General features: G+C 41.1%; 1 protein-coding gene across 8 annotated transcripts in view; it reads left to right on the plus strand.

The window, feature by feature from the left end:
- Window positions 1–18,783, plus strand: part of nrxn2a (neurexin 2a) — a 362,195-nt gene that overhangs the window by 235,339 nt on the left and 108,073 nt on the right. The window contains exon 1 of one of the 8 annotated variants that reach the window (XM_079586623.1): window positions 4,673–6,181. The exons of 6 other annotated variants lie outside the window; for them this stretch is intronic. In XM_079586623.1, coding sequence (XP_079442749.1) covers window positions 5,878–6,181 — 304 coding nt within the window. In that variant the 5' untranslated portion in view covers window positions 4,673–5,877. Of the gene's footprint in view, window positions 1–4,672; window positions 6,182–18,783 lie in introns of those variants that run through there. One more of the 8 variants, XM_079586624.1, reaches the window with a different exon arrangement.

Genomic DNA, 18,783 nt, shown 5'->3' on the forward strand with positions numbered 1-18,783 from the left:
AAAAATATGACGCGACCAGCACACCCATGGCCACACAGATAGGCGCAAATGCATTTGCTATTTAAAGGGCACCTATTATGGAATTTTGAAATTTACCTTTCATGTAGTGTGTAACATAGATCTAAGTGAACAATAACATTCTGCAAAGTTATATGAAAGTGCACCGTATATAAAGTTATTGTCTTTCAAAAGTAAGAGTCGACTCTGAGTCATTTTTATGAATCGTTAGAAGACCGAAGCTTTTTCTCTGACTAGATGACGTCAACTTGTCAAGTTATTTGAATACAATACGCCCACTTATTGCGCTCCAAGGCCAGGGAAAACATGGCGACGAGACGCTGTGTTCTGAAGTGCGACTCAAAAGCCAACTTTTTTCATCTGCCCAAGGAGGAGCATTTGAAGTGGCTACAATTCATATATACAACTATAGGCTACCACAGAAGTATAGTCCGAGCCTTGTGCTTTGTTCGCGCCATTTTGAAGACGATTGCTTTACCAACTTAAATGCAATCAAACTTGGATTCGCAAACCGTGTTTTTTGTCATTGCATGCCTGTAAAACTGTTGTTGGGGACTCCCACAACAACATTAGGAGCATTTTAAATGTCATAATAGGTGCCCTTTAAACAACGTGGTGCAGTACGTGAAAATGATAACTGCGTCGGACTGAAACTAGCAAAAAAATTATTGCGCCGGGTGTATGATAGGGCCTATGGTGTACTTTCAAATGTAATGACAGGCATTTATGGTATTTTCGAGTGAATATTACACACATTACATGTGTTGGTAAGAGTGGACAGTGTTCTACTGGGCCGTTTTATGTATTCCATCTAGTCTTCTAACAGCAGCGTGTTCTAATACCATAAGTGTTTCAGGTTCTGAAGCCAACACAATGGACATGATTGGTGCTTCGCCTCCTGGTGAGCACCTTTATCACATGCGACTCTGAGTGGGCCAGCATGCTGTGTGGAGAGGAGATGGCCAATAGCTTAGACTGACTGGTGGAAGATGGTTAAACTCAGGGACGCCTCGCACCCAAAGTGCGCGCAGCCCAGATATCATCATCTCTTATCGTGCTGAGCAACCCCAGGGTTGGCAAATTGATTAATACCAGTCTTTCATCTCCGAGAATCCTCATGAAGATATCATCGCCGCTGAGGAGAATGTCCCCAATCCACCACACTGACAATTGATGACACCTCTTATGAATTACCGGCGCTCTAATTCCACTTCAGCCTTCATCATCATCAGTCTTTGAGGTTATCTAGGCTACATTACGCAACCGGAGCTGCATGTATCTCTCCACCTCTAGATAGAAAATGGCGACTACCGCCATTGATTATTTTTCTACGCTGCATACCAGATCCTTTGGTATGGATGTTTTTGCGTGTCACCTGATCTCAAGGTTATCTCCTGTGTATCTCCAGCTCACAGTCTGCAGAGAAATGAGAATCGATTACAATGGGACGGGCATCTCTCTCGGCCTGCCCCTGGGCTAAATCTCGACGAGCAGGCCTCCATGTTCATTTGAGCAGTCGACAGTCTGGCTAACTGGCCGTTAGCCGCACCCGACGTTGTAGATTTACAGACTTGGCCACTGTTTGCCATGACACGGAGTTGCCCCCTCCTCTTCTCCATTCTGTTCAATCAACCCAGCTCATTGGCGGCAGTCAGCCCCCCTCGTCCCCCTCGCTCCCTCCCTGTGTCTGAGTAATGACCTGCTTCTCTCCTCCTGTCACCATGAAAGGTGGCTCTGGCTCTTTGCTGTTCGGCCTTTTTTTCCGCACACGTCCTTTCAACCGGCAAGGCAATCCCAACTGAGATCTCTATCCTGGGTGATTTATCTGATGTATGGAGCAAAGATTCAGTCCTTCTCTCTCTATCTCTCTTTCTCACCTACTTTGATGAAACGATCAGCATTTGTAGTGTCCATACATTTTTACTGATCAAAAACTTCTGTTTTTACCAGTAACACCTGGCAGGTACAGTTTTCATTGGCGCTTTAATAGGTTTCCAATCGGAACAGGACGTCTTAGCTACGTCATAGCCATAACATACTAGTCATTTAGCATTATTTTACTGGTTAGCATCATGCAGAGGCACGAGACCCTCCATTCATTCTTACCATTATACCAAGAGCTGTAAGTCAGTTGGGTGTCTACTTCTATCTATCTATCTATCTATCTATCTATCTATCTATTTATCTATCTATCTGCTAGCATCACGCATATCTTGCAAAAGCAAACACTTTATTCAAAACTATTTAACTCTTAAATGATTGAGTAATTCTCAAATGATTAGCCATACATGCCAAACTATAGCCTGGTTGACACCAGACCCTTCTCAGTTGTAACTGAGAGTGGGTCTGGGGAAGATTAATTCACAGCCCATTTCCAAAGGGACGTCACCAACGGACGTCCCTTAATTACCTCTGGGCGCAATTGGATAGACCTAAAACCAATCAGAGCGATGAAGGAGATGACGTATGCAGAGCGTCATCGTGTAAAATGTGAAATGGGCTTGAATGGGCTCTTGGCCAGACGGACTTGCAGAGCAAATCTCAAATTTGCCTGAAGTTCGTCAGGGTTTTCCCAGGCTAGCCAAACTACACACGGATATGAAAAATATGTAAAATAGTACTATCTTGTGTCTTTTGCTTGTTCAGTGTGCAATGGAGTTCACGTGAGTTTGTTATAGCACTCACACGTACCTGTGGACAAATACACTGATTATATAGTATGTATGCACAATTGTTTCAATATTGAACTGAATATATTGAGCGGTATAATGGCACTATTGGCTTGGTAGAGCTGCATTACAGCAGAGTGAATGTGTTAATGTTGTAAAGCTGCTTTGAAACTATCTGTATTGTATTGTAAACAATCATATAAAGCGCTATGGAAATAAAGGTGACTTGACTGTATGCATATTACGTATATATTTACAAAACAAACAGAACAAGACGTTGGGCCTCATTCATGATTATTTTTTGTGTAAATCGTTCGTCAAACCACTCTGATGTAAATTTGTTCGCAAAAATGTTCGTATTTTCAAAATGTTAGTTGGTATGACAGAAATTTACACCAGATCCCTACCATGTGTAAATGGTGCATAACACATTTGAACGTTCTGTGTTCTAATTTAGGCAAACTGATGACATTGCATTTTGATGCACTATGTACCATAATCATTTTTCACGAGTTGATTTGCCCTATCTTTTTTCGAACTGTTCAACTTTGGGTTTATTCAGCCATCCAATCACAGTGGAGGCGGGGCGGGACAAATACTACATCGACCATCATCCTACTTGTACAACAACTGAACAACAATGGAGAAGTTAATATTGCGCGTTACTGTATTTTTATTTTCAGTAATATCCTTTTAAGTGACATAATAGTAACACATTAATGCCATGGATATTCTTTATCATACCAACCGAAGTACTTCAGCTGGTAAAACGCTGCACTTGCAAAGCGCTTTTAAGCGCCACCAGTTGGCCGTTTTCAGAAGAGCACCAGACATATTTTAGCTGGCTAAAAATGTTTTGGTGGACACAAAATAATTGAATACTTATTGCTAGGCATATGGCCAATTAGTCTCTTTAGCGTTTATGCAATATACTGGAGCCAAACCTGAGAAGGAAGATTACACAGCACTCCTGAACACGTAATTTGCGTAGTTGTAACTCATGGGCGGGGATTAGGCTAATTATGAATGAGCATGCCCTATTTACAAATGTTTGGAATTCATTGATATACACACATTTAATTACAGAATCTGTGGTATACGAAGCAATATATATATATATATATGTGTGTGTGTGTCTATTGAAAGTCATTTTTGCCAATATATAGGAGTATGTTAGTAGATGTTTTAGTTTGTAATATTGTCTCAAATCTAACATGTTTGCAACACAAAACTCCACAATTTGATCTCAAGCCTTTAGTCAAACTCATGTAAATTAATTTGAATATCTGTTAGACCCTTTGTAAGTAGTAAATTATTCTGTATGAATGAACACATATTTTAATAGAAAAGCCTAAATAAATGAGTGTGGAATTGAACTGTTTAGAAAATGTGAGAGAAAGACAGTGGCAGGCATTTGCCGTCAAATTTTGTCTGGTACTAAATTATTCATCAAGATTGGGGAACCAACTACTGCTATCTTGGTTGCAGGGGGGTGGGTTGCATCTGGCACCAGCAAGACTTTTCAGATTTCCTGAGTGTGATTTCCACATTTGCTGAAAATAGACCACTTGCAAAATGCAAAAACACCTTTTATAAACTCTCTCGTTCTTCATCACTTTCATTTATCACTGCAGGAATAAACAGCGTCTTCCCTGGTCAAGTTCTGCAGTGTGGGGCTGGTGTGTTTCAGAGGCTGTGGTGAGCGTGCGCAGCGCTCTGAATTTGTATTCCTGGTTGCGTCTTTGCCGTGCAACTGATTCCTTTTTCTTCTCCATCTTTTGGCTTCTTTCTATGTCTGCATGTGTGCTTATGCACTACGATCGCCCGCTCCCTGCGCACCCCTCCCTTCTCTTTCTCTCTTTTCCTCAGACACACACTGCACCGCTCTCCCCTCCTTCCCTCTCTCTCTCTCTCTCTCTCTCTCTCTCTCTCTCTCTCTCTCTCTCTCTCTCTCTCTCTCTCTCTCTCTCTCTCTCCATCTCTGTAGCAGTCTCTGGTTGAGCATCCAGAAAGAGGACCGCGCGTCTTGCACCTCACGCTTGCGGCAAGCAACGCTTGTTGTTTCTGGGGGTTTTTTTCTCAGTCTTTGCTCTCGGTTCCGTCAATCCCGGGAGGAGAGCTATCGAGGATTGCAAGGAGCTTAATTGAATTAGCATGCATTTCAGCACAGCGGCGCACGTACGGATTTTGGTCGTCCACACTTCGGCTGTGAGGGGCATTTTACTGGTAACACTGTCAGACTAAGCACATTAGCAAGTGAATGCCTATCGGAAAGGGGGAGGAAGAAGAGAAAGGAGGGATAAAATGCAGTGCTAATCGATACGGTGTTCGCATCAGAGGCTGAGACAAGAATCCAAGAGAGCGATCCAGGATGGTGCTGGAAAACTGATCCAGCTCCGCTCCAGGTCTTCCACTTCTAGAGGGAGCACACAGTGGAGAAGCTTCGCGCTGCGTCTGCAGCCGGCTTTATTTATTTATTTGCTGCTTTTTCCCTCTACCATGCTGCAGCAGAAGTCTCTTTTTCTCTCCGTCTGTGAAAAGGAAACGTGAGCTCTCCATCGCACCCGGGTCAGTCTCATTCGGTCTGTTTCCTCCTTTCTCTGTTTCCTGTCATCTTTTAATCAGTATTAGAATAATCCATTAGCCACCGGGATGTCTCTTATCTCCTCTTGCGTGATAGAGGAGCTGCCCTCTGAGGGAGAGTGGTCTAAATAGCCGTGTAAGCCGTACCTGAGGCTGGGAACTCGGAAGGGAGACGCCTCCCGGCATCTCTTCCACCTGGAGCGTTTCTCCTCTCTTCAATTAAGTCGCAGAATCTGCATCCAGAAATATTGATCCATGCGGCCGTGATTAGAACGCTTTTGGGAGTTGCAGCGCAGATGACTATCGACTCGATTGAGCTTGCCCTCCTTCTCTTTGCAGACAAGCTTCCTTGTTTTTTTTTGTGTGTGGTTTTTTGGGGGGGGGTTGATGGTCATCGAGCGTAAAAGCCAGGAGGAACAGCTCATTTGTTTTTGTTTTCCCTTTTGTTTTTTGAAGCCATACTTGAAAGGAATTTCTTCTTTTTGAGGATTTTATCGTCTTTTTGGAAACCTACTGTGAAAGCCTCTGGGCTTTGGGTAGCATTGTTTTCTTCTGCATCATTTACTTGACCCGTGGATAATGATTGACATGGGCACCGCTCTCTGAGATGTACTCTTTCCAACGGGCGGGACAAATGGGGTGTGGAAGGGCCTACGCCGGGCCTTCTTGCCCCAAGCTTGAGGTGGTGTTGCTGGGCTGGGAGTGTGGCGGAGGCAGCTGGCTAGGCCTCGGCTCTTGGTGGAGACTTGCATTATGTCTGGCCTTGTTGGCCTCGGTGCCGGACAGAACGGCCAGTGCCCGTGTGTCTTCCAGCCTGAGCACCACACACCATGTCCATCACTTCCATAACAAGCATGGTACCATACCCATCAACATCAACAGGATGCCCTTCCTCACGAGAGGAGGCCACGGTAAGCCCTCACCATTTATTCAGTATTTCCTCTTTATCGACCGGGTTGCTTAGACCCAGTGGTTCTAAAAAGCTTTGATTTGATTAAGGAGAATTATCCCACTGGAAAGCAGGCTGTTGATACAGCACACTGAAGTGTGTGCGCATGCCCTGAGATTCGCTTGCCCTGAGATTCGTCACGTGCGCGCTTTGATCTGTGCCTTAATAGATAGCATGGGGAGTGGCTCTTTGCACTCACTGCAGAATCAGAAGAAGGATGGGTTTGCTGGATAAAAGTGTGGGCCAGATGTGCTTCCTTTCATGTACTGCCTCGCCACTGCTCCTTGCCAGGCATCTTTTTTGACACCTGTGTCAATCAAAGATTGTGTGCGGCATTGACAACCTGTCTTTCTGCTGAGCTCTAGCATATGTTGAGTGTCCAGTGAGCGTGTCATATTCCAGTGATAATCCTCACATTCGAATAGCTGGCCTGTGCTACAGGTTTGAATCACCTGCTGGAGTTTCTAGCTGCTGAAGCATTTATTTTTGTGCTTTTGGATTATGCTTTAGGTCCTGCATCTCCTATGATAGGTCAGAGCTTTTGTTGTGATTTATTTGGATGTCATTCTGCCATACATTTTTGAGATGAACAGATTATTAAAAAAATAATAATTGTAATAACCAATTAATAATGATAATGATTTCTATTGTTATTTTAATCATCTTTAAACAAACGGTGGGAGATTAACAACCCAGTAAATCACAATTAAAAACTATTTTACTAACAAAAACTTTTTTTCTAACAAGCATGCATGTGTGTCTGTGTTTATATAATAACAATAAATGCTTGTTGATCACCTAATCAGCTTATTAGAATGATTTCTGAAGGACCATGTGACATTGAAGACTGGAGTAATGGCTGCTGAAAATGCAGTTTGTTATTTTCAGTTATTTTAAATTGTAATAATATTTCTCAATATAACAGTTTTACTCTATTTTTGATCTTATAAATGCAGCCTTAAGGTCCTTGCACACTGAGTCTGTAATTTTCGTATGCGTTTTTTTCGTATTCACATTCGGCGGCTCTGATTGGTCAAAACACCTCTCAAAGTGCTTGCCACAGAGGCAAAAAACGCAGAAAATCAAACCCGAACCCATAATTTTTATGATGGACGAAAGTTTCAGAGGCAGTGTGTAAACGTGATTGACGTATTTATTTCTTAACGTGCGAAAATTTTGGTAGAGAATTTCAGACTCAGAGTGCAAGGACCTTTAGTGAGCTTATTAACACACTTAAACTTATTTCAAAGGCATTAATATTAATATTAACCACCCCAAATTTTTTAATGATAGTGATAGTACTATATATTTTAAATGAAAAGTCAATTACAGATGTTATTAGTCGCACAAGGCTTTTTTCACACTGCTCAACTTTTTTTTTAGTTTGTCAGACACTTGCCTTTGCTATTCCTCAAACCAGCATTGTATGAAACAGAGCAGCTTAACAGAGTTCAGTATTGCCAGTTGCTCAGTGTTTCCACATCTGCATGAACTCAAAGCAGTCAGTGTAGATCTGCTTTACTGCTGTACACAGAGGAACAGAGCTGCTGATTAATCAAGTCATCTGTTAGTCTTTTATCGTTGATTTATAGTAATAAAAGTATTATTTTAATGAAAGAACCGATCCATGTGGTAAAGAGGTGGAAGAGCAGAGCTCCACCGGTTGTCAATTTCATAGATGTTGTGACCTTCAAAAAACTACTTCCTAGCTGCAGGCAAACTCACACATTTCTCCTTCCACCCCTTACCTCTCACATACTGAGATCTGGAACACCGTAAACACAGATTACACTGTTGTACTGTATTGTACATCAGCACTCTAGGGATGTATCTTGGCTAATCAAGCAGAATTAACAGCTGTTTAATGTAATTTAAGTCCCGCTCACACCAAGTCCAAAGTAATGACTTAGATTTTTATTGTAAATATGCTATGCTTTCACACTAATTTTTTTTAGTGCTGACTAGAAAAAGGAAGTCATAAAGATGCATTTTGTTGTGCAAACTGTGCATTTTTGATGTTTACAATCTGGTTTGAACAGGTCATCCTGCATCTCTCCATGGTGGAATACCACTTACTTGCCTTTCCATACTTTTTTAATGGATTTTACCACAAAACTTGCTCTAATTGTAGCTTTGCTTTTATCTTAACCTTCACAACGAAGATGTTGGGCGTAACCAAAGAGATGACTTTGATTTTGATGTAGTAGTTCATCAGTAAAGCGGTCATGCATTGTTTTTGTCTCTGAGTGCTGGGCACATTTACGGCTGTTGGACACTTAGTGGAAGAGGGAAGCAACGAGAGTGGGGACATTGGATAGCCACAATCAATGTGTCACCTCCCACACAAAGTTATAGTAGCCGAGCCTTCCATCTGAAGAGTCTGGGAGGACAGTGCTAAATGATCCTTTTAAACAGAGAGGGTTAGACAGATCAGTCCTTCATCCCCAATGACAAGTAGTTCAACGGGGGAATGTGATCCCGCACAGTAATGGGATCATCAAGGCAACTGTTACCAGAATCATGGCCCTTTCAGAGTTTTTCATTACAACTGGTATTGTCAGTCCGATTCACTGCTTCCGTCTCGACATTAATCTCACCTGCCCTCCCATCCGTCTAGCGCAAAATATGCAATGAATTTTCAGTGTCCTTATCGCGTGGAAACAGGGCCGGCAATCCTGACAGAGCCGAGGTGGAGCCGACACGTCGTGAATTACATCACCGCTCTTGTAAAGCATCTCCACAGCCATTACCGGAGTCCCGCAACTGAATGTGGCTGTCAGAGTGTCCAACCCTGTTGCAATGATGACTGATAAAGTTCAGCTTGCTTACAAAATTGACAGATCAATTTGATGACTGTATGACTCAGAGACGCTTTTAAATTCCGCCCCTTCATTCAACACGGACATGAATCAGGTCGTTTCCAGCACTTTGCGGCAGGAAATCCCGCCATTTTTGTCCCCGTATATTGTATGCATTCTGATGCACTGAGCATTTTATACCTACAACAAATTGTATGCACGATTATAATGGACAATATGACTGCGCTGGTTCCTAATGAGCTTTTTGCATTTCCATACAGTTCTAAAGCATCTTCAGCAAGCTGGAAACCTTCACCCCCACTGACCAATAATCACATCCTGCCAGATCCCATCACTCAAAGCTCCCCTGCCAGCAAGGTGGAGATAATTGATATAATTGATATGTAGATTAGTAGAATAAGTCAATCAGGTGTACAAGGGCCGGGCTGATGGAAGGATGAAAAATTATGGAGTGATGGAGGGAAGGGGGGGAGAGGAGTTGTCACACAACGCAGACCCACGTCTCCGTCGCATGCCGTTGACATTTGCTCTAGACAATGCTCGTCATTTGTGCATCTCATGCCATCTGAAGAGCCCTTGGCACAGCACTTATCTGCTTGACATGCTGGAAACCAGCACTCATATGCACTTTGTGTTTATTCCACAGGCTTGTCACAGTTCCTTGTTTTGTTTTTCATTAAAAGCGGGCTTAGTATTTTATTTCCTCATTTAAACATTTGACACAAACCATAAATAATACGTTTTAAAATACTGTTTTAAGGTGTACATGAATGATTAATATCATTCCAGTTTTTCACATGCAGTTCACATGTCTTGCTTCTGCCCTGTGTTTGGGCACACCAATCCAGCAGTGACTTTTTTCCACACTTGTCACAATTCTTCAACTCTTTGCCCCTCGACCTTTAATCATTCACCCGTCGCCCCTGACAACACAGCTGCAGGCCGCCTGCCATGGCACTGACCCACTGATCCATCGATCCCACGGCCTGATGGATTTCCACAGTTTTATTTGAGTATTTGCCCACAGCAGAAGTCTAATATCACATCTTTCTCTCTCTCTCTCCATCTTGTTTTTGTCATCGTCTCATTGAAATGCTGCATGCCCCTCCTCCCCCCTCTAATACCCAGAGCTCCATGCGCTGATGGAGGCGTGATGTTTGACAAGCAGCAGGTTCTGTTTGTTCGCTCATGCCTGCCCCTGCATGCTGATGTGGGGTTTCCCTTGTCATTGCCTTATACGGCAAAGATGCAGCCTCTCTGGACAGTTCCCAGATCAAACATTCGTTTTTTTGTGAGGCTCAAGGGCGCACCTTGATCTGAGCAAGGGCATCTCCTAATGCACAGCCTCTCGAGAAAGCCATGATGGATGCGTCCCCTTACCGGTGAAAAGGGGGCTATCCTTTGTGGATCACTGGTGTGTACACTATAGATTGGACCCCATCAAAAGCAGTTTGCTCCAGCGAGAGCCGCAATCTATTACAGTCGCCAAGTCGAGCTCTAAGCGGCTGCACAAAAAGTGTGTAGTGGGACAATAAGGAATAATTGATCAGTGACTCAAAACACTGTGATTTAGGAATGATCCATTGTTTGCCCTGAATAGCCTAAATGTGGGGCAGTAATGAGAAAGCACTTCTCTGTGACCTCTTCGTTCTCTGTTCTGCCAGTGTTATTGAAAACAAGAGTTCTTCACAATTTTCCGCTCCTCTAAGAAGCGACTAGATGTAGAGCCATCACTTTAAGTGCATGTGTCATTTCAGCAGCGCTTCTGAGAATAGACCTGTGACTGCAGTCCAATCAATGTGATGGGCAAAGCAGTTAGGCAATAAACTAGAGGGCTGCGGTTTGGACCGAGCAAACCTTATGCCACTGAGCTCTTGGCAGCCTGTGAGTGGTCAGATGTTGAAGCTGAGGTTGAGCTGGCCAAAAGAAATGTGAACATTCAAGCTGGAATGAAAATATTGGCTTTGTCTAAAAGCACAGCTCTGGTCCCCACACCTTCCAGAAAGGCTCTACAATTGCTTTAAGATTAATAGCGGATTCAGTAATGCTCGGTAACTGCAGCAGCAGGGTTAAGGTTACTCCCATTCCTCTGTGCTCCAGACCTGTGGTGTGTGTTTTACTAAATGTGACATTGAGGAGAAATAGCTCGGTCTGGATCTCACCCAAGCCCTTGCTAAAGGGAGACAGCCATGCTGTGAGCTGTGAGGGGTGAAATCAGTCTCTAGTTGCCTGGATTCCTCTTCTTACACCTGCACTAAAACTAGCTCAACCGTGCCAAAAACCATCCCAGGGCTGTAGCAAAAAAAAACTAAACTAAAAAAAAAAAAAGCCCATTGACTTTGCTATATGACCAGCGCTCTGTCCAGCCAACCCATCTAACCATTATACAATACAGAACAGCTTTGATATATATGAGTTCTCACAGTCAATGGAAAACCTAGGAAAATCATGGAAATTATTATAGTTAATGCATTTGTGTATTCATTATTATATATTACATTGCATAGTTTATATAATAATTTTTGTTATGCTCCTCTGAAAATATCTAATTGATGATAGATGGATGGATGGATGGATGGATGGATGGACACTATTAAATATAAAAATATTGAGTGCAAATTGAGAAAAAATCATGTAAAATAATCTTAGCGTATATATATATATGTGTGCACATTATATAGTATTCATGTATATGTATCTATCCTACATTATTGTGTGTGTGTGTGTGTGTGTGTGTGTGTGTGTGTGTGTGTGTGTGTGTGTGTGTGTGTGTGTGTGTGTGTGTGTGTGTGTGTGTGTGTGTGTGTGTGTGTGTGTGTGTGTGTGTGTGTGTGTGTGTGTGTGTGTGTGTGTGTGTGTGAAAGATCTATTTAAATTTCAAGTTGATTAGTTACTTTTGGTTGAGCATAAAAAAATAAAAATAGGCCATGTAATATATAATATAAACTATGTAGGCCTAATGTATAAACATATCTAATAACCATACATACAATTTTCCTCAATTTGGAGTATGTAATTGACTGAAAATCCTTATCCAATAATCAATAAGTGAAAAGATGTTCATTGGTCAAAAGGTGTGGGGACCCTGAAGAAAAGAATCTTTTTTTTTATCTTCTACACGTGTTTGTTGGCTTAAATGTTTCTCAGGCCTAAGAGGATATGTGTAATGTATTTTGGACAATATGGTGGTTTGTCAGTTTGAATTTTAATTATGTTAATTATTGACTTCAGCACTACAGATTCTGTAACAAACGTTTTAAACGAGTTTGATTAAATGTTATATGTATTTGTAGGTTTTTAAAACAGAATGTTATCTATGAATCTCTTTGGTAAACTTTGTAAACCGTTAAATGCAGATCATGGAGAAATGAAAAAATTATAGTTTTATGAAAACTAACTGGCCTTGATGAGTTCTGATAGCTTTGTGTTGTGAAGTGTATTGGTCCACAAAGACGCACAAACAGAAAATTTGGCTAATCCAACTTTAACCATCTAAATCCCATATTTCTACTTAAGCCTGAGCATCACTGCATGACACAAATCAAGGGCCTCATAATTTTTAATGAAGTTCTTAGTGCAGCCATGTGTTACAACTTTGATGATGTGCCATCATTATATCCCAGACCTGACAGCCCGGCTTTTCATTACACAATGAAACATCTTAAACTCCCAGAGTGTTTTCCCCCTGCGAGGAAAGTATATGAACCGTTCGATCAAATTAATGATAATAACAGGCAGCAATGGAAGAGTATAAATGTAATATCTGTAATCTGCATAACCTGTGAAGTTATACCCACATACTTAATTAAAAACTGTTCTTGTCAAGCCTCCTGAAATAAGCAGTGCGGTTGTTAGCTGTTGACAGCCAATCACCTCTGTGATGTCCGTCTAAGAATAGAGTGTTATTTGTGGAGGGTGTTGAACAGCAGAAACAACAGTGGTGAGAAGTGGAGTCCTAAGTCTCCAGGTCTGAAATGTGCAAGCCCGGGATCCGCCCACTCCTTTCTCCCCTGACAGAGGCGAGAACAACCCGGCGCTCGTCCTGAAACAACACGGCCTGGCCTCGGAAAATGGAGACGCCTCTGAAATCGCTGGTATCCGTTTATTTGTTCTTATCAGAGATGCCTAAAAAAACAGAGACTTCAGAGCAAGACTAAAAATAAAATAAAAACAATCATATATCTCGGTCATGTTTACAAAAGTTTTGCACATTTATTTTTAAACAACATTTGGCAAGACTGGGGATTGGGAATTTGCAAAGAACTGGATACAGCTCATTTTGCTATTTAGAGAGATAATAAAATTATTCCTGGCAATATCTCCAAGGATTACACAATTTCACAGATAGACGAGCGCACAGCGAGCACACAGTGATGATAATATTGGCGGCAGACGTGTGATTCATGCCCTCGCATAAGGGGAATTGCAGCAGCATTCTGCTCTCTCTGTGGCTTTGCCGTGAAAAAGTGGATTATTGAAACTTCAAAATGTCCAAATGTTCTATGAGGCCAGATCTCCTCGCTGCAGTGTCCCAATCGACTCCGCTGAGGGTGCAGAAGAAGTTCTGCTGTGCGGCTTTGCTCGCGGGTGTCTGTAACTAAATAATACATGGCCATTAAATTGAATGTTGAAAGCGACTTCTAAAGTCTGTCTTAATCTGAACACTTATATCAGAATTTGGTTGATTATAATCAAATATAGAAAGATATGCAGAGTTGTTGACTGCATTTTTCAAGTGTGTAATTTTTGCGCGACTAGTGGCGTCATATGGAATTGCAATGTTTTTTTAATTGAGCTGGACTTGCAGTAATAGCATTGACTCAACCAATGGCATGAGTTTGGGGGCGGGACTGTTTGTTTTTCTTACTAATCGCATAATTTCATCATTTAATATTGTTAGATTAAATTATTTATTTTAGTAATTATGAATGCCATTCTAGAAAATGTCATGTTATATAATTATAATAGTGCTGTTAAAATTAACGCTTTCACTTTTGTTCAGTTTAACGTGTTAAAAATATTTAACGCAATTAACTCAGCATCCGTTTTTCCCCGTCATACTTCGGCTAGCGTTAGATTATATGACACGCTCTTGTTCTGCAAATGCTTTTAATGCGTGATAAGACACAAAAGAGAATGCGGTGCAGTACTGGCACGCGTCTGTGACACAAACACACACTCGAGCGCATAGAAAGCCACTTCAGACAGCGCTTGAACGGACAAAAACGCACAAAATTATGCCGAAATCCCCGTTTTGTTATCAAATTTAATGTGTGCCAGATCCATGTCATGTGTGCCAGGTCTTAAAGTGACAGCAGACTAATAAACCCGCTGATGTGATGTCTGTCATTAATGATAATCAGAGGAAAAATTATAAAGAGAAAATCACTCACTGCTCTTGACTGAATAACATTTGTAGCTTTAATCAGGATTAATCTATATTTAATTTATAATTAAGACTGTGAAGTGTTTTTTAACTTTATTCAATTTCTGTTTATATCCTTCCTGTCAGACCTACCTGAAAATCTTCAAAGCACTGTTTATAAGGTTACATGGGTCAAAAACAATGAAAACATTAACTTTTTGTGCATTTTGACAGGGCAAGTAAAAATCTGGACCGGTCTGACTGGGCCAGTAGACAAAATTGAGCCCTGATATATTGAAGGGCACAGGTAAATGTGACATTTATTATAATGGGTTTATTTGATGATTGTTTTAAGTTCACCTAAATTAAAAGTTGTTATATTATTTAAAGACTAATAAATGTTTTTAAAAAATGGTAGCTTTCAATTAAACTGTAATGCTGAATGCCTATAATTAATGGCTAAAATTGAGAGAGAAAAATCTATTTCATAGAGACATTAGTAGCAGTATTAATGTATCAGTGACATTGACCTTCTTTCATAAAAATATGCATTAAACAAAAACAAAAAAGCTACTGTGTTTGTGTTTTTTTACATTAATGTGGAGCAGATGTGAAATCACAATATAATAACATATTAAAAACTTTAATGTTAGGTTTTATTAATAGCGATTAATTACAGAAAAAATGTGCGATTTAATTAATTTATTTCATTGTTTGACAGCACTAAATTATAATTATTATAATCAACAATTTTCATGAAACTTCATGATTTGTTTTGTGTCACAGAAATGACCTTGCTCTAGAATGTAAATCAGATGTTTCTGGTAGTTACAGTACATATGGACTCATGTGGGAAGCAGTGCTGAATACACACAGGAAGTGATTTACGGCTGATTTTCGGCTTCGAAATGCTTCCTGTGCACTTCAGCGTGAAGATTTAAGAGTCATTGTTGTCCGTGCTGCAGTTAACCGGCCCCTCAGATTGACTGGATTTCTGTTGCTCTCATTATTTTGCCATCGCACCTTTTTGCTCAACTGCCTAATCTGAGCCTCACTGCTCTCTCATTATTTTTCATTTACTCCTCTCTTTGATCTTTACCACGTATTGTTCGTTTTCCACCATGTATCGAGCCCGACCTTGCTCTAGAATCAGCTTTCAGCCGGCAGCACCTTCAAAGTTTGCTTCTTTTAATCATCATTAGAGATATTGGCCTACATTCTCAAGCGTGTTCGGCAACCATCCCTCCCCGTATCTACTTTTTTAATTTTCTGTTATTGAATCTGATGCTTTGTTCCATCGAATGAAAGAAAAGCTCAGTCAAAAGACTCTCCTAGAGGACATTTTAAGTTCATTTAGTCAGGTCAGCAAATGGACTTCCCTCTCGAATGCAAGTGGCCGGCGCTTACGAAGCGCTTTCTCGCCTTTCTCTCGAGCTCGTCGGATGGGATCCACTCTTTGCGGGAGAACACTCGAGCCCTCTCAGAAATCATCAGTGACAGCGACGTAATCAGATCAGCCGTGCCTTGAGCCGTGATTGCAGGAGACACTCGAGCCGGTGCAATCAGCCCAGCGTTTTCCCTGGAACGCCCTCGCTTTTCTTGCAGCGCGAACATGCAGACTTCCCCGGTCCTCGTAACTCACTTTTGACTCTCACCTTTGACTGCTTGCGTGCGTGTGAAGCCGAGGTGCTGTTTTTGCGGTGCCGCGCACTATTTACAGAGATCAAGATAATCGCTAGATACCTGAAGAGCAGGCTATTTTTCCTTTTGAGCAGGGTGCAATTTGATGACGATTGTGTTGAATGCGCTGGTGAATGCGGGCAATCAGAGGGAGCCGTTTGAACGTATGGTTCATAAGCACCATGACCGCTGAGCTACTGTTCGAGGGTGCTCCGTGTTTATCACAATCCCCTAATTACCTACATCCTGCTGAAAGAGGCCAGCGTGAGCCACTTTGTGTTGGTCCAATTAATTACATGGTTTAATTTCAGTAGCGAATATACAACAGTACTGTCAAAGCCGAGCAGCAATTACTACTGCACTGTCGCACAAGGCAAATGGCTTAATTAGACGCTCTTAACGACCCTGGAACCGGCCGTTGTTTCCTTTTCAGCTGTGACGGTAAACTTGTATTTTAGTCATTTATGCCTGAACAATAAAAACTTGAGTGCATTCCTACTTTTGTCAACATAGTTCTGTTAAATATCAGACCTGTTTTCTAGGTGCAGCACATGGTTATTTCTGTATGAAGTGAGAGAGGGACAATCTGTGACAGAATGGGTGAGATTAGACATTTGGGCAGCAGCACTGAAGACATATGGGACAGGCAATGTGACCGTCCTATTAAGCAAGCGTGTGCATTTGAGCTTGAATGCAAGCCTCCACTCCGCAGGACATTTGTATGACATTTGCAAATTAAAGTGTGTGTGTGTGTGTGTGTGTGTGTGTGTGTGTGTGTGTACGTTGCCATTCAAAAGTTTGGAGTTCAAAAAAGCATTAAAGTAATACTTTTATTCAGCAATGATGCATTAAATTGATCAAAAGTGACAGGAAAAAATATGTATAATGTTACAAAGGAGTTTAAGTCTTTCTTAAATGCTTCTATTCATTAAAGAATATTATCACAGTTTCCGTAAAAGTATTAAGCAGCACCATTTTCGAGTAATAATAAAGAATTGAGAAGCAAATCATCATATTAGAATGATTTCTGAAGGATCATGTGACACTGAAGACTGGAGGAATGGTGCTGAAAATTTGCCATCACAGGAATAAATTAAAATTGTAATAATATTTCACAATGTTGCTGTTTTGCTGAATTTGTAACTGAGTGAGTGAATAATTTTTACATATCTGCATTGTATCACAAGAGATAAACATGGTACTAAACATTAGCAATCCATCCACTTTTGTATATTAACACTATGATTATCACAACATGCTCACACTACAAGCAAATGTCAGCGTCGTTGTGATTAACATTTCAAGTCATTACACACAACGTCCAGAGCACAATATGTTCTTGCAGTAGTGCGGAGTAAAACAACGGAACAACAAGACTTATCTAACATTAATGATGGATGTGGCAACTTCTGTTCAACTGGCTGTTCACACAGCGTCGACACTATTATTTAAGACCTCTTGTGGTTTATAATGATTTTCAAATGTTCAAAAGTTGAATATACACCACTGACTAAACAAAACAAAATATAATAAAATATAAAAAATAGACCATATTGTATGTAAACATTCACATCTCCTGCGCAGGAGATAATACAGGGTAATTCACACCTGCTGTGATTGTCTTTAGGTTAGTTTCATTTTCTGAAAATGCATCTTCTAATGGGCCCAATATCAGCCAAATGTTTTTCAAACAGCGTTTTCTATGGATGCTTGACTGGATTGAGTTCTAGGTGTGGACTGGGAAAGTACAACACAGTTAACCCTTTCGTTTTTAAACCTTTCCAGTGGCACTTTTTACTGTTTGTTTCAGATTCTTCGTCCCAGTTCTCTTACATATCTCCGCTTTCCCTGAGGAGTTTTCTGTACTTAACTCCATCCATCTTTATGAGTTTTCCAGTCCCTGCTGCAGAAATGCATCCCCGAAGCTTCATACACTCTCAGTGTGATATGCTGTGTGTTGTGATAGCATGGGACAGTAAAGCTCTGTTCCAAAACCTAGTGGGCTACTATAGACAGCTATGGCAGCATCCTAACAGTCATAGAAACTCGAAAGTTGCTGATACCGAATACTCTACATAAGCATCATAATACAATACATAGATAATATTCACTTTTTCCAAATGGAAATGAGACTCTGTTTAATATTATTGCACTTTCTCTTACTTTTTTTTTTTCATACTTATTTTTGTCAACAGATTTATTTCTTTTTATACTACAGGGCCGTTGAATGCTTGAATCTGATTGGTTGACGAACGTTCTGAGGTGTGCAATTATTTTCAGGGAACCGCACGGCTAAAGTAGTTCCGGCAGGTCTTGACCTCATTACAGTTCCATATCACTTCGCGTAGTCAACTGTAATAACGGAAAAGAGGATACAATTCATAACAAGAGACACTGCAGCCCCATGCGCTTGATCTGCAATTTTCAATGTCTAACTTCACAATCAATGGAAACATGCAGTTTAATTTTAATAAATAAAGTAGGCTATACAGTCCTATACATAATCAATAAAAAAAATATATATATATAATTAAAGCTGCAAGCAGCGATTGCGGGCCCAAGCCGGTGGCACCGCCACCCTGGTGCCTTTAGTTGCACTAAAGGCACCGGGTGGCGGTGCTACCGGCTTGGGCCCTCCATCGCTGCTTGCAGCTTTAATTATATATATATATATATGCTTGGAAACATCACAGTGGAGCG

This window comes from Phoxinus phoxinus, assembly GCF_949152265.1.
Source record: "Phoxinus phoxinus genome assembly, chromosome: 17".
Classification (NCBI taxonomy): Eukaryota; Metazoa; Chordata; class Actinopteri; order Cypriniformes; family Leuciscidae; genus Phoxinus; species Phoxinus phoxinus.